Here is a 12,739-nt window from a genome sequence, read left to right on the forward strand (position 1 = left end):
GAGTATAAAAATATTGTTCGGGCATAAAGGAGTGAAATCAGGAAGGCCAAATCACACTTGGAGTTGCAGCTAGCAAAGGATGCTAAGAGTAACAAGAAGGGTTTCTACAGGTATGATAGCAACAAGAAGAAGGTCAAGGAAAGAGTGGGCCCCTTACTGAATGGGGGAGGCAACCTAGTGACAGAGGATGTGGAAAAAGCTAATGTACTTAATGCTTTTTTTGCCTCTGTCTTCACAAACAAGGTTAGCTCCCAGACTACTGCACTGAGCAGCACAGTATGGGGAGGAGGTAACCAGCAGTCAGTGGAGAAAGAAGTGGTTCAGGACTATTTAGAAAAGCTGGACAAGCACAAGTCCATGGGGCCAGATGCGCTGCATCCAAAGGTGCTAAAGGAGTTGGCAGATGTGATTGCAGAGCCATTGGCCATTATCTTTGAAAACTCATGGTGATCAAGGGAGGTCCCGGATGAGTGGAAAAAGGCTAATGTAGTGCCCATCTTTAAAAAAGGGAAGGAGGAGGATCCGGGGAGCTACAGGCCAGTCAGCCTTACCTCAGTCCCTGGAAAAATCATGGAGCAGGTCCTCAAGGAATCAATTTTGAAGCACTTAGAGGAGAGGAAAGTGATCAGGAACAGTCAGCATGGATTCACCAAGGGCAAGTCATGCCTGATTAACCTAATTGCCTTCTATGATGAGATAACTGGCTCTGTGGATGAGGGGAAAGCGGTGGATGTGTTATTCCTTGACTTTAGCAAAGCTTTTGATATGGTCTCCCACAGTATTCTTGCCAGCAAGTTAAAGAAGTATGGGCTGGATGAATGGACTATAAGGTGGATAGAAAGCTGGCTAGATCATCGGGCTCAACGGGTAGTGATCAATAGCTCCATGTCTAGTTGGCAGCCGCTATCAAGCGGAATGCCGCAAGCGTCAGTCCTGGGTCCGGTTTTGTTCAATATCTTCATTAATGATCTGGAGGATGGCGTGGATTGCACCCTCAGCAAGTTTGCAGATGACACTTAACTGGGAGGAGTGGTAGATATGCTGGAGGATGGGGACAGAATACAGAGCGACCTAGACAAATTAGAGGATTGGGCCAAAAGAAATCTGATGAGGTTCAACAAGGACAGAGTCCTGCACTTAGGACAGAAGAATCCTATGCACTACTACAGACTAGGGACCGAGTGGCTAGGCAGCGGTTCTGCAGAAAAGGACCTAGGGGTTACAGTGGACGAGAAGCTGGATATGAGTCGACAGTGTGCCCTTGTTGCCAAGAAGGCTAACGGCATTTCGGGCTGTATAAGTAGGAGCATTGCCAGCTGATCGAGGGACGTGATCATTTCCCTCTATTCAACATTGGTGAGGCCTCATCTGGAGTACTGTGTCCAGTTTTGGGCCCCACACTACAAGAAGGATGTGGAAAAATTGGAAAGAGTCCAGCAGAGGGCAACAAAAATGATTAGGGGGCTGGAGCACATGACTTATGAGGAGAGGCTGAGGGAACTGGGATTATTTAGTCTCCAGAAGAGAAGAATGAGGGCAGATTTGATAGCTGCTTTCAACTACCTGAAAGGGGGTTCCAAAGAGGATGGATCTAGACTGTTCTCAGTGGTACCAGATGACAGAACAAGGAGTAATGGTCTCAAGTTGCAGTGGGGGAGGCTTAGGTTGGATATTAGGCAAAACTTTTTCACTAGGGGGGTCGTGAAGCACTGGAATGGGTTACCTAGGGAGGTGGTGGAATCTCCTTCTTTAGAGGTTTTTAAGGTCAGGCTTGACAAAGCCCTGGCTGGGATGATTTAGTTGGGAATTGGTCCTGCTTTGAGCAGGAGGTTGGACTAGATGACCTCCTGAGGTCCCTTCCAACCCTGATATTCTATGATTCTGTGATAGTGCCTGGCACAACTCCGCACCTTTCCTGACCTGGGCCTTTGAGAGCTACAGCAATGTAAATGTTTAATAATAATACAATTACATTGGTCATATGTAAATTTTGATCTTGAAAGGGCTGCAAGTGCTAGCATATGTTCAAGGTATTAAAGTCTATTCCTGTTAATTAGGGCTCTGTGTTATGCACAGCAGGTATAAATGCTTTATAGTTCATTCACTGTAATACAAACATTTTGCACTTACGTAAGACTTCAGTAAATAAAAAATGTTTTTCCATTTCTCTATAGGTTTCAGTAGATTGGTTGCTATTTAGGGTACATTTGAGGGCCCAAATTGTGCATTTAGTGGCTCAAATAGGCCAAACAGGGGCATTATGAGTATTGTATATCATGAGTGAGATTTTTGATGCCCAGATTTGAACATTTGGACCTGTGGCATAAATCCCTATTCCAAAAAGTATATAAAATTATGTTTGGCCACGGAACAGGGAAAATATCCCCCCCCCCCCCCCCCACACACACACACACACACACACACAGCACCAGCACATTGCCGCACCACCACCACCCAAGTTTTATTCACTGGTATTTTTAGTGAAAGTCATGGGCTGTGAATTTTTGTTTACTGCCCGTGACCTGTTCTTGATTTTTACTAAAAATACCTGTAACTAAAACGTAGTCTTACCAATGAGTTTGATAGCTATTTGCTAGATGGCAAAAGAATGCTGAGCTTCAGGACCAGGGGGGACTGTAGCAATGTAAATTCTAATGGTCGTCTTTATCTGCCCTTCTCCCTCCCTGCCTCTGTCTCCCCTCCCACTCAGGCTCCTCTTCTCTCTCTCCCCCAAAAGCTCCTGTCCCTGTCAGGAAAGAGAGTCTTCTTGCTTTCGGTTCTGTTACCAGGCACCAGGACAACCCACAGCAGCCAGGAGGAACAATTGTAGAGAAAGTCCTGCTAAGTCATTACAGTCCAGAGATGCACTTACAAGGCTGTTGTGACAATTAGTTAAGATTTATAACATGGTGTGTGAGTGCTACACTTCACCAGAATGCGCACACAGCCTTCCCCTGACTGGGGACCTAGCAGCTCGCAGGAATCAGTTATTTGGATAATTGTCCTTTCCAAAACCCTTTTAAATGCCGGCGTTTACACTCTGTCTCCAGTCCAAGCAGCTCGACTCTGCTTCTGAAGCAGGGGGCTGAGAGGTGGAAATAAAACTGAAGATCTCCTATTATGTAACATGAGCTCAGCGTGGGGTGTATTCACAAGAATCATCTCAGTTATCCCTTCCCAGAATCCTCTGGCGAGTGCTAGGCATAGCAGTGTCATCACTGTTGGTGTCTTTGGCCAAGGGTGCATGGTGTGAAAACCCCACCCAAGATGGTAAAATAGACCCTGGGATTAGGAACAAGTGTAGCTATGTGGGTTAAAATACTTCATTTTGCTACTTATTAAATCTAAAGTAAAGGAGCGAGAGAGCACTAGTTTTATTAGTAAGAACATACATTTCCTGAGGATTAACAGGGATATAACGATACATATCTGTTGAGCCTCAGTAAATTATTTGACATACATTAACTTCCTTGTTAAATCTACATTAAATGAGGTACCAAGCGTTACTTATAGTTGCAAAAGCTGTGAATGGGTGGGAACAATGTCTATATGTTTCAGTAGAGGAAGGGAAAAAGAGAAATCAACGATGGCATTTGCACAGAAGGTCTATGCCAGCATCCCTATGTTCATCATACTGCCAGCTACATCCCGGATTTTGTAATTGTTCAACCAACTACACTCTGTTTTCCACTCTGTTAAGAAAATTCAATTTTGCTGACCAACACAGTTTCTAAACACAAGATTGAGCTTATTAGACAGGTGGGCAGGAGAACTTAAAGGTGGACACAACAAAAGAGGTTTAATGAGAAAATTAGTTATTTACATGAGCAATTAACTTGCACTAGGCCCCCAGATAGAGTGCATCAGTTATACCAAATGTTGATGTAGACTTCTCCTCTGTCATCTCTTAAAACAAAGGGGAAAAATTAGAACATAAGAACAGCCATACTGGGTCAGACCAAAGGTCCATCTAGCCCAGTATCCTGTCTTCCGACAGTGGCCAATGCCAGGTGCCCCAGAAGGAATGAACAGAACAGGTAATCATAGATTATCAGGGTTGGAAGGGACCTCAGGAGGTCATCTAGTCCAACCCCCTGCTCAAAGCAGGACCAATCCCCAGATAGATTTTTGCCCCAGATCCCTATATGGCCCCCTCAAGGATTGAACTCTCAATCTTGGGTTTAGCAGGCCAATGCTCAAACCACTGAGCTGTCCCTCCCCCCCATCGCCCATTCCCAGCTTCTGGCAATCAGAGGCTAGGGACACCGTCCCTGCCCATCCTGGCTAATAGCCATTGAACTTGTTCTTCAAGTGCTTGCTCATGTCAGTTCCATTTTAGGTGTGCAAAGTCGTCGGGGTTTTTTGCCTTCGCAGTATCTGGAGAGTCGGCTGTAGCACCCCTATGAGTGCCGCGCTCACGCCATGGTATATTAGGCGCTGCCAACCCTACGCCCTCTCAGTTCCTTCTTACCACCCGTGACAGTTGGTCAGAGCGCCTTGTTGTACATTGCAGGAGCGTTAGCAGTTCTTACAGTCCATTGTTCTGTCTCCTTTGTTGTTAGTTCATAGGTACTTAGACCATTAAGTGTTAGAATAGTTGGTTAGGAGTTAGAGTCCTGGCTGGGACTTCGCCTTGGAGTGGGGCATGCCCTGTTCCCGTGGCTTTAAGCCCTGTTCATCTTGCAGCTGGCTGATGCCCATTAGTGACCCCCACGAGAGCTGTTTAAAGTGTTTGGGGGAGTCCCACAGAAAGAATAAGTGCAGGATCTGCAAAAAACTTTTGCCCTCGAACTCAGAAGGAGAGGGATATCCGCTTGAGGGCCCTCCTCACAGAGGCTGCGCTTGGCCCTACCTTGGAGTCCTCTCGGTTGGACTCCATGCCCAGCACCTCAGCATCGGCGCACAGCACACCGCTGGCACCAGAGTCCACCTGGCATCGTTCCCCATCCCGAGTGCCTAAGAAGCAGTCAAAGTCGACGGGCCCGCCAGCACTACAGAAAAAGGAGGCTTTGGGCAAAGGACCATGTCAGGCCATGTGCTTGCATGGCCTGACATGGTCCTTTGGAGCATGATTGGAGGTACCGCTGCAGTCGGACCCCCTAGTCTAGCCAGGGACTGATTTGAGGTACCGCTGCAGTCGGACCCCCTAGTCTAGCCAGGGACCCACCTCTGACTCCTGGGAGCAACAGGGGGTCCCAACCCCTGGTAGGGTCATCTGCCCAGCTTTCCTGCCCAAGGTGGTCTCACAGTTTCATACGGGCCAGGACATCTACTTGCCTGTCTTTTTTCCAAAGCTGCATAAGTCAGAGGAAGAGCTTAGATTGCATTCCCTGGACGTCAGGAGAGCGCTAAATTTGTACATTGAAGAGACCAAGCCATTCGCAAGTCGATGCAATTGTTCGTCACAGTGGCTGACAGGATGAAAGGTCGTCCAGTGTCCGCTCAAAGAATTTCTTCTTGGATCACTACTGCATTTGCTGCTGCTACGATCAGGTGAAGGTGCCACCTCCGGCGATTGACACCCCGCACTCAACCAGGGCGCAAGCCTCTTTGACAGCTTTCCTGGCCCAAGTACCTAACAAGGAAATCTGTAGGGTGGCCACCTGGTCGTTCGTCCACACATTCGCATCCCATTACGCACTTTTACCCAGCAGGCCCGGAACGATGCTGGCTTTGGTAGAGCAGTACTGCAAGCCACTAGATTGTGAATTCTGATCCTACCTCCGTGGATACTGCTTGTGAGTCACCTAAAATGGAATCAACATGATCAAGCACTCAAAGAAGAAAAAATGGTTACCTACCTTTTCGTAACTGTTGTTCTTCGAGATGTGTTGCTCATGTACATTCCATTACCTGCCCTTCTACCCCTCTGTCGGAGTTGCTGGCAAGAAGGAACTGAGAGGACGTAGGGCCGGCAGCGCCTAATATACCACTCAAGGGGGCGCCACAGCTAGCTCTACGGATATCACTAATGCAAAAATCTCTGACGACCGTGCACATGGACGTGCACACACCTAAAATTGAATGGACATGAGCAACACATCTTGAAGAACAAGTTACAAAAAGGTAGGTAACCGTTTTTTTAAATTACCTTGTGTTGCTCCTATTTTAGATGTTGTTTTACTTGTGTTGTCTGATTCTACTATTTTGTTAGAAGAACAGAACATGAAATGCAGCAAAACACATCATGGGAACAACAGAATCAGAAAGAGCTTTAGGATATGTTGGCTTGTCTCCATGGGAAATGCCTCTTGTATCAAATCTGACATCCCATAGATAATATCCCGTTATCCTGTTAATGGTGTTTTTTATTAGACTTACAGCAACACCTGGTGGCTTCAGTGAGTTACTTCAGAGAAGTTCCTCTGAGCAGCAGTGCTGCAATTTTACTCTCATTATTCCCCCTGCCCTCAGTCATAATCTAATCTTGTAGCAGTCTAAGGTATTTATAGGGTGCCAATCACTGCAATTTCTTTATTCCTCTCTTTTACTTTAGGCCAGGAAAGATGTGGGGAGAAGTGAGAATATGTGTAAAGTATAAGGATGCTTCTCTTCTGCTTCAGGTAGAAGGGCTGGACTGTGCTGTATAGGGGCTGGATGTTGAGCTCTAGGCTCAATTGATAACTACAAAGGGCCACATTACCTGGGGTGTAGGTCATGAGTGATGGTCCAATGTCAGTTGTGTGTTGCTGAGAGGAATCTGGTACCAAGCTGGAGTGGACAAAAGAGGAACAACAAACAAAAGTAGACGATTTCTACTTATAGCAGCATTAGAGATCTCTATGACCATTCTAGGCCATGACCAAAGACCTAAGTACGTACTTCAACATTGAACTCAGCAGGGCTACTCACGTGTAAGTCTTTGCAGTGGTCTTAGACTCTTTCATTGCTGCAGTTCCAAATTCATATCTGTGCAGCTGATCCTGAACTTGGAAAAACTGTTCTTGGCTTGGGACTAAATGATTTTTTGGGGGGAAATATTTAACAGAATTTTGTAAAGAACACATTCTTACAGGATTTCAAGGGGGAAAAAATCAGACTTGGTTTTTAATTACTGTAATTGATTTTAATTATGCCTAAATCAACCCTGCAAGATGAGTATCAGTCTGGGCTTGATTGTCTACAACCACGGTTATTCCACAACCTTCAACAGTTACTTTTCAGTAATTATTGTGTTTTTGTAGAGTAGCGCAAATAGCATCAGGCCAGAGATTCTGCCTGGCCTCCTACACCACAGTGTGCGTAAGTGTGGGGTGACAAGGAACCTCTTCATTTCTCTCCCTTTGCATGCCCTCCCAGGAACAGAGCACATTTGCAGCCTTGGTTCTGCATGGGGCTAGCCATGCTCACCACCCCAAATGGTTGGGAAAAGGAGGTGTGCAGCAGGACCCCTCCCCCCTTGCAAACTGGCCAGCGGAGTTCTGAGGCACCATACTTCCTGGAACTTCTGCTGGGGGCTTCACACTGCCCACATGTGGAGCTCTGCTTGAAAGGCAAAATTAAGCCCTTGGGAGATTTTCACACTGATATTCCACAGTTCTTTATTACAGTCAAACTTCACTAGTGGCTGGGGCACCATGGCAGATGACTGAATTTTATCAATTTAATAAGTAAGGGACAAATCCTGAGGACCCTTTACTCTTTGCAAACTCCCCATCAATGCAATGGCCTGAAATTAACGGACTCAGTGAAACGGCAAGGCGTGTGTATCACAAATGTACCTTTTTCAATCATTGTGATGATTATAATTAAGTTCCAATTATTTATGATACTCTGTCGTATACTGGCAAGTGTACTATGTGGTATTTTGTGAACCCACTGATGCTAGACTGTGCAGTAACTGTGAAAAGTAACTGTGCAGAATAGCAAATTGCTATTTGGTGAGATTTTGTTGGAATACAGATACAACACTCAGGAATGGTGTTTTGTTTAAGGGGGGATAACTTTTTTGAGTAGAGGTGGCAGGAGGGTGTCAAGGTAGCCTTGTGGGGCTGTTTGTGTAGAATCTCATTCACTTGTGGCATATGAATTGCATTGATCATCTTGCAGGAAAAAGTAGTCCATAAGTGAACATAGGAGGCTAATGAGCCGAGAGATCATCGGCAGCAGGGTGAGATCAGAATCCCAAGTAGCAAATTCTTTGGCGGTAACTTCTATCTGTGCCTCGGCTGCAATGAGTAGATTGCAGGAGCAATCTCCAAAAAGAACAACCGGACGTTCTGGTGCCTTTTCTCGTCCTGGTTGTTGTAATGACTCCCCTGTGCTTATAAACGACAGACACGTGTGTTCTCACAAATGTACATCCTTAGCTCGGAAAGCTCCAGAGTCACACCACTTAAGCTGCTGGTGGGTCAGTTTTTCGGCTTATGCATAATATGAGCCCCCCAAAAAGCTCACTTCTTGAGGGGTCTCAGCACCACATTTAAAATGCAATTATAGAACAATACAACCAGCAGTCTCCCCTCACCTCCAATTCAAAAATTACCAACCAGTACATGGGGGGGGGGGGAATATTTGTATCTGGCAAATCAACAAGGGCATTTGGGGCCCTCCGTGTTTTGGTGTGCAGCATTTGTTACTAATTGCCATTGGCAAATGTATTGTGGTGAAGAATTTAAGATAAATGCCCAGGAAATTGTCTTGTTTGTTTATAAAATACTTTAAATCTTCTTAATGCAGGAAATTGCATCTGGCATTTAAAAATTCTATGGGGGAGGATCCCTAGATCCTTCAGTGTGTGTGTGTGTGTGTGTGCACGCACATACCCACAATTCCACAGAGCCTCCTCACTTTTGATTGGCTGTTGATCAGCTTCCAAAAGGTCCGTGTACATAATTTTACCGTGCAATGCTACGCACTTCTATTAAGCTGAAAATACAAGTCTCCTGAGACAGCAACTATAACTCTTCACCCTGAAAAAATTGACATTTCATAAATATATTTCGTACTTAATATTATCCTTTAAATGGGACTTGTTCTCCTAAGTCACTTAAATGCTTTTGAAAATCAAGTACCAAGTAATGCATATTCAATCACAATAGCCTTTATTCTGACCCACAGAATAGTGTTTTAAATGTTCTATTTTTGTTAGCTTGTTTTGTGTTAAGTGAATTTCAGTGGAAGGTTCTAAGTGGTCCTAAGTCACTTAAGCACTCTTAAAAATTCCATACCATGTCTTTGTTAAGTGAACAATTCAAGACTTATGGTGTCCTTTAACTACTCATTTTCTTGCTTTTAAGTACTTGGTTGTTTTTTTTAATGTTATAAGTAAATACACTTTTGTCACTTAGCATACTTAATCAGTTTTTGAAATGGTGTGGGTTGTGTTTTTGCTTTTAGAATAATCTAACTTTTTCTCCATAACAAATTTTCAAGTAGGAGGTGTAGCAGATCCCACAGCATGACCAACACAAGTCATATGTATGTTTAATTTGAGACTGTCCTTTTAATATTTGGTTTCATAAAACCTTTCGTGAAGTTTAAAATCAAAACCAAATGTCATATTTTGGGCCTAACTGCTGTTTAAACCATTGTGAGGTGTATTAAAAAGGATTCTATAGTACTGACCTCACCTTTATTTCCATTCACTTCTGTGTATTCAGGATTATGGAACATCAGGCTGTCCATCTTCTGTTAAACACTGCTTCTGAATGCTGTTGGTGCTGCTGCACAGTATTTCTTGTTACTAGATATTGCTGCTGTCTTTATAGGCATGTCATTGATGTTTTATTCCCTGTCATCACTGTTTCAGGTTTCCTCGAGTACTTGCCAGTCTGATGCATCTAATTCTACTGAAGCATGTCAGAAGTCACCATTGTTCCAGTTTGCAGAGGTGAGTTTCCAAAAGTAACAGGATGATTTTTTCCACAATTTTTTTTTTTTAAAGAAATCCCAAACCCTTTAGCTGAAGAAGACAAGCCTTGACTCAAATGTTTTCAGCTACATGCTTCCCTCCCTCCATTCCTGTTATTTATGGGGAAGCCAGACTTGAGCTGCAGAAAAGTGTATATAGCACATGATGGAAACCCTAAACACAGCACTGTAATGGTGTTCAAAGAAGCATTCAGTTCGATGTGGTGCAGGAATAGCCTTAGCTGCCCAGGCTCTTTACTTACAAGCCAAGGTTTTGATAGAGTTCTGTATAGTTAAATGGTAGATCTGAGCCAATGTAACCATTTTAGCAGTTGACTCAGTCAAAAGTGATTGTATTGCTTCTGACAGCCTGTGGATGCTCCACAGTCTTCCTTTATTCTACAGCCACAGAGCGGACCAAACACTCCAGGCCCAATCCTGCAAAGTCTTATACGCCTCAGTCACTATAGACTTGTGAGTAGTCCCACTGAGGACAGAGTAAGTCTTGTGTGGATTAGGTCCTGAATTCTCAGCTGTCCTAGAAGGCAGACTTTGTACTATATATCCCTTTCCCTGCCTCCTTTCATTACATACCAGCAGCGCTTCCTTTTGGCTTCACATATGGCAATTTGACTCCAGAGGATGACTTCATTTGACTTCTTGAACATGTTTAAGTCCTTTGAGAGTCTGTCAATAAAGTGGGCTCTCTTTTGCTAACAGCCAGGAAGGGTCTCAGGTTAATGATCACCTGGAGTTTGTTAGAAGCTCCCAATTTTCAGGATATTGTAGTTTGGCAACAAAGTTCCCGTTTGGGCTTAAACTTGGCATATATCCTAGCCCAGCACCAAAGTATTTGTACATTCATTGATTTGTTGCAGGGTGAAATTTTCTTCTCATTTCAGTTTTGATATTCTGTTAAGCACTATTTTTAAAATGTATCTTTTTGCATGCCTGGAGATGAATCTGTTATTTTAAAAAAATATAAAACAGCAGGAAATGTGAGCTACCAATATAAGGCTATTAGGCTGAGTATTCAGTTGAACCAAACTGTTCAAAAGTTCTGCAGCTGCTATTGTTTGGTATGTAGGGCATATATTGGAACATCTGCAGTAGATGCTATATGCTGCAAATGTCTTTTATGAACAGTACACCGTTCCCAAAGAACCTCAGCCCTCACTGAACATCCGTGGCTCATTTGAGTTTATACAATGTTTTTCTGATTTGTTAAAATGATTGTAAATAATGAAATCACACACAAATGTAAATATGTGAGCTGTGGAAATCTTGAGAACTGTAGGGGGCGTTGTGTGGCTAAGTTCCGTACAGCTCGGGGGGAGTGGGGCGGATGACACATAAGGGCTAATCTAAACCCATAAGCAAAGACATTCAGTTAAAGCAGACGCACTAGGGCCATATCCTTAGCTGGTCTAAATCACTCTAGCTCCACTGAAGATAATCAAGCTTTGCCGATTTACACCAGCTGTGGATCTGAGCCTCCTGTTTTTTAGTGCTAATAACGTTTCCCTCTCTTCCTGCACCCCCAAAATAAATGAATGCTCATATCTTAACTTCAACCCACAAAACCCAAGGTTTCAAGCTAAGATCTCAAAACTCCTGAAATACATGAATAGACAGATCCTTAATGTATCGGGAAAGATAACAGCCAGAATAAAATATATAATATTGAATTTTTAAAAGCTAATAGCTTCACTTTCGAGGGGAAGGGAAACTCAGTTTGCCAGCCAGTAATAAGATCACTTACCACCACCGTAAAAGTCCAGTGTCCATGTTGGTGGTGGTGGTGGGGATAATAAATAAATATTCATCATCCAATATTTCTAATGTAGCATTTGCACAATTCCTATAAAACAGCGAAAATCACTCTACTTCATCTTTTTTTTTTTTAATGGCCTTTTTCTTGGAGTTTCCTGGTAAGTCCTGGTAATATAGGGGAAATCACAGCTCACTTACTGATTGCATTTGTTCATTTTGCAATGCCGTGGGCAGGAGGGACGTTGTGCAGCATTTTGTTAGGTGCTGTAGTTATGGTTATGCTGAGGCCCTGTGACCTCCTACTAAATCCCATTGGCTTTTCCTTACCCAGTGGCAGGGTAGGGTGCCAATCCACAGCCACATCTGCACATCCATGTAAGGTGAGCAAGTTGGAAGCTACTCATATATGCTTCATCTCAGATGCCTATTTGTTGGCCTGTTCCTTGGAAATTAAAACATGCTTCTGGTTACATTGCAGGCATTTGTGGCAGTAGAAAATAAATCGCTATACAAACCCAATGTTAATCAGAAATTCCGATTACAAAGTCCAGCGTCTATGGCTATGGCTACTGGCATTTATCCAGTGCCTCGCTTTGGTTTTGTGCAGCTGTTACAATGTCTGCATCCACACACATTCCAAATTAAGTGGTTTATTGTGCTTTTTAAATGCCAGCATACTGCAGTGAAATACCCCTTTCACTGAACTGTGAAACATGAGGTGGTGTTACTTTTTTATTTTGACTATTCAGTGAAGCAGTAAAAGCTCTTTAAAAATCTATTATGTTGTATTCATTCTCACGGTGATTTTAATAGTGAAAGTGATGTAATTACTCCTCACAGATTACCTTTTATTAGCCCCTTAGGAAAGCCAAGTACTCTTTACAGTACAGTTATCTGCATGGTCTTGGATACAGGGAGTCTTTGTACATTTCGGTATAAGAAGTGTAGAATGTTGAAACTAGAGATGATTATATAGAAAATAATTGTTTTTCCCTCCAGCTCTCTTCAAGCCCATCACAACCTGATGCCACGGCGGCTGCAAAACAAACGGAGGAGTCAGCACTGTTTCAGTTTGCGGAGGTATAACAACTTAACTATTTTTTTTAAGTGGGAG

General features: G+C 43.6%; 1 protein-coding gene across 3 annotated transcripts in view; it reads left to right on the forward strand.

Moving 5' to 3' along the window:
- Nucleotides 1-12,739, forward strand: part of BBX (BBX high mobility group box domain containing) — a 194,657-nt gene that overhangs the window by 123,091 nt on the left and 58,827 nt on the right. For all 3 annotated transcript variants that reach the window (XM_024200332.2, XM_024200333.2, XM_024200331.2), the window contains exons 8-9: nt 9,752-9,832; nt 12,625-12,705. In XM_024200332.2, coding sequence (XP_024056100.1) covers nt 9,752-9,832; nt 12,625-12,705 — 162 coding nt within the window. The remainder of the gene's footprint in view (nt 1-9,751; nt 9,833-12,624; nt 12,706-12,739) is intronic.

The sequence above is a fragment of the Terrapene carolina genome, unplaced genomic scaffold (assembly GCF_002925995.2).
Source record: "Terrapene carolina triunguis isolate 2854851 unplaced genomic scaffold, T_m_triunguis-2.0 Scaffold558, whole genome shotgun sequence".
In the NCBI taxonomy this organism is placed as follows: Eukaryota; Metazoa; Chordata; order Testudines; family Emydidae; genus Terrapene; species Terrapene triunguis.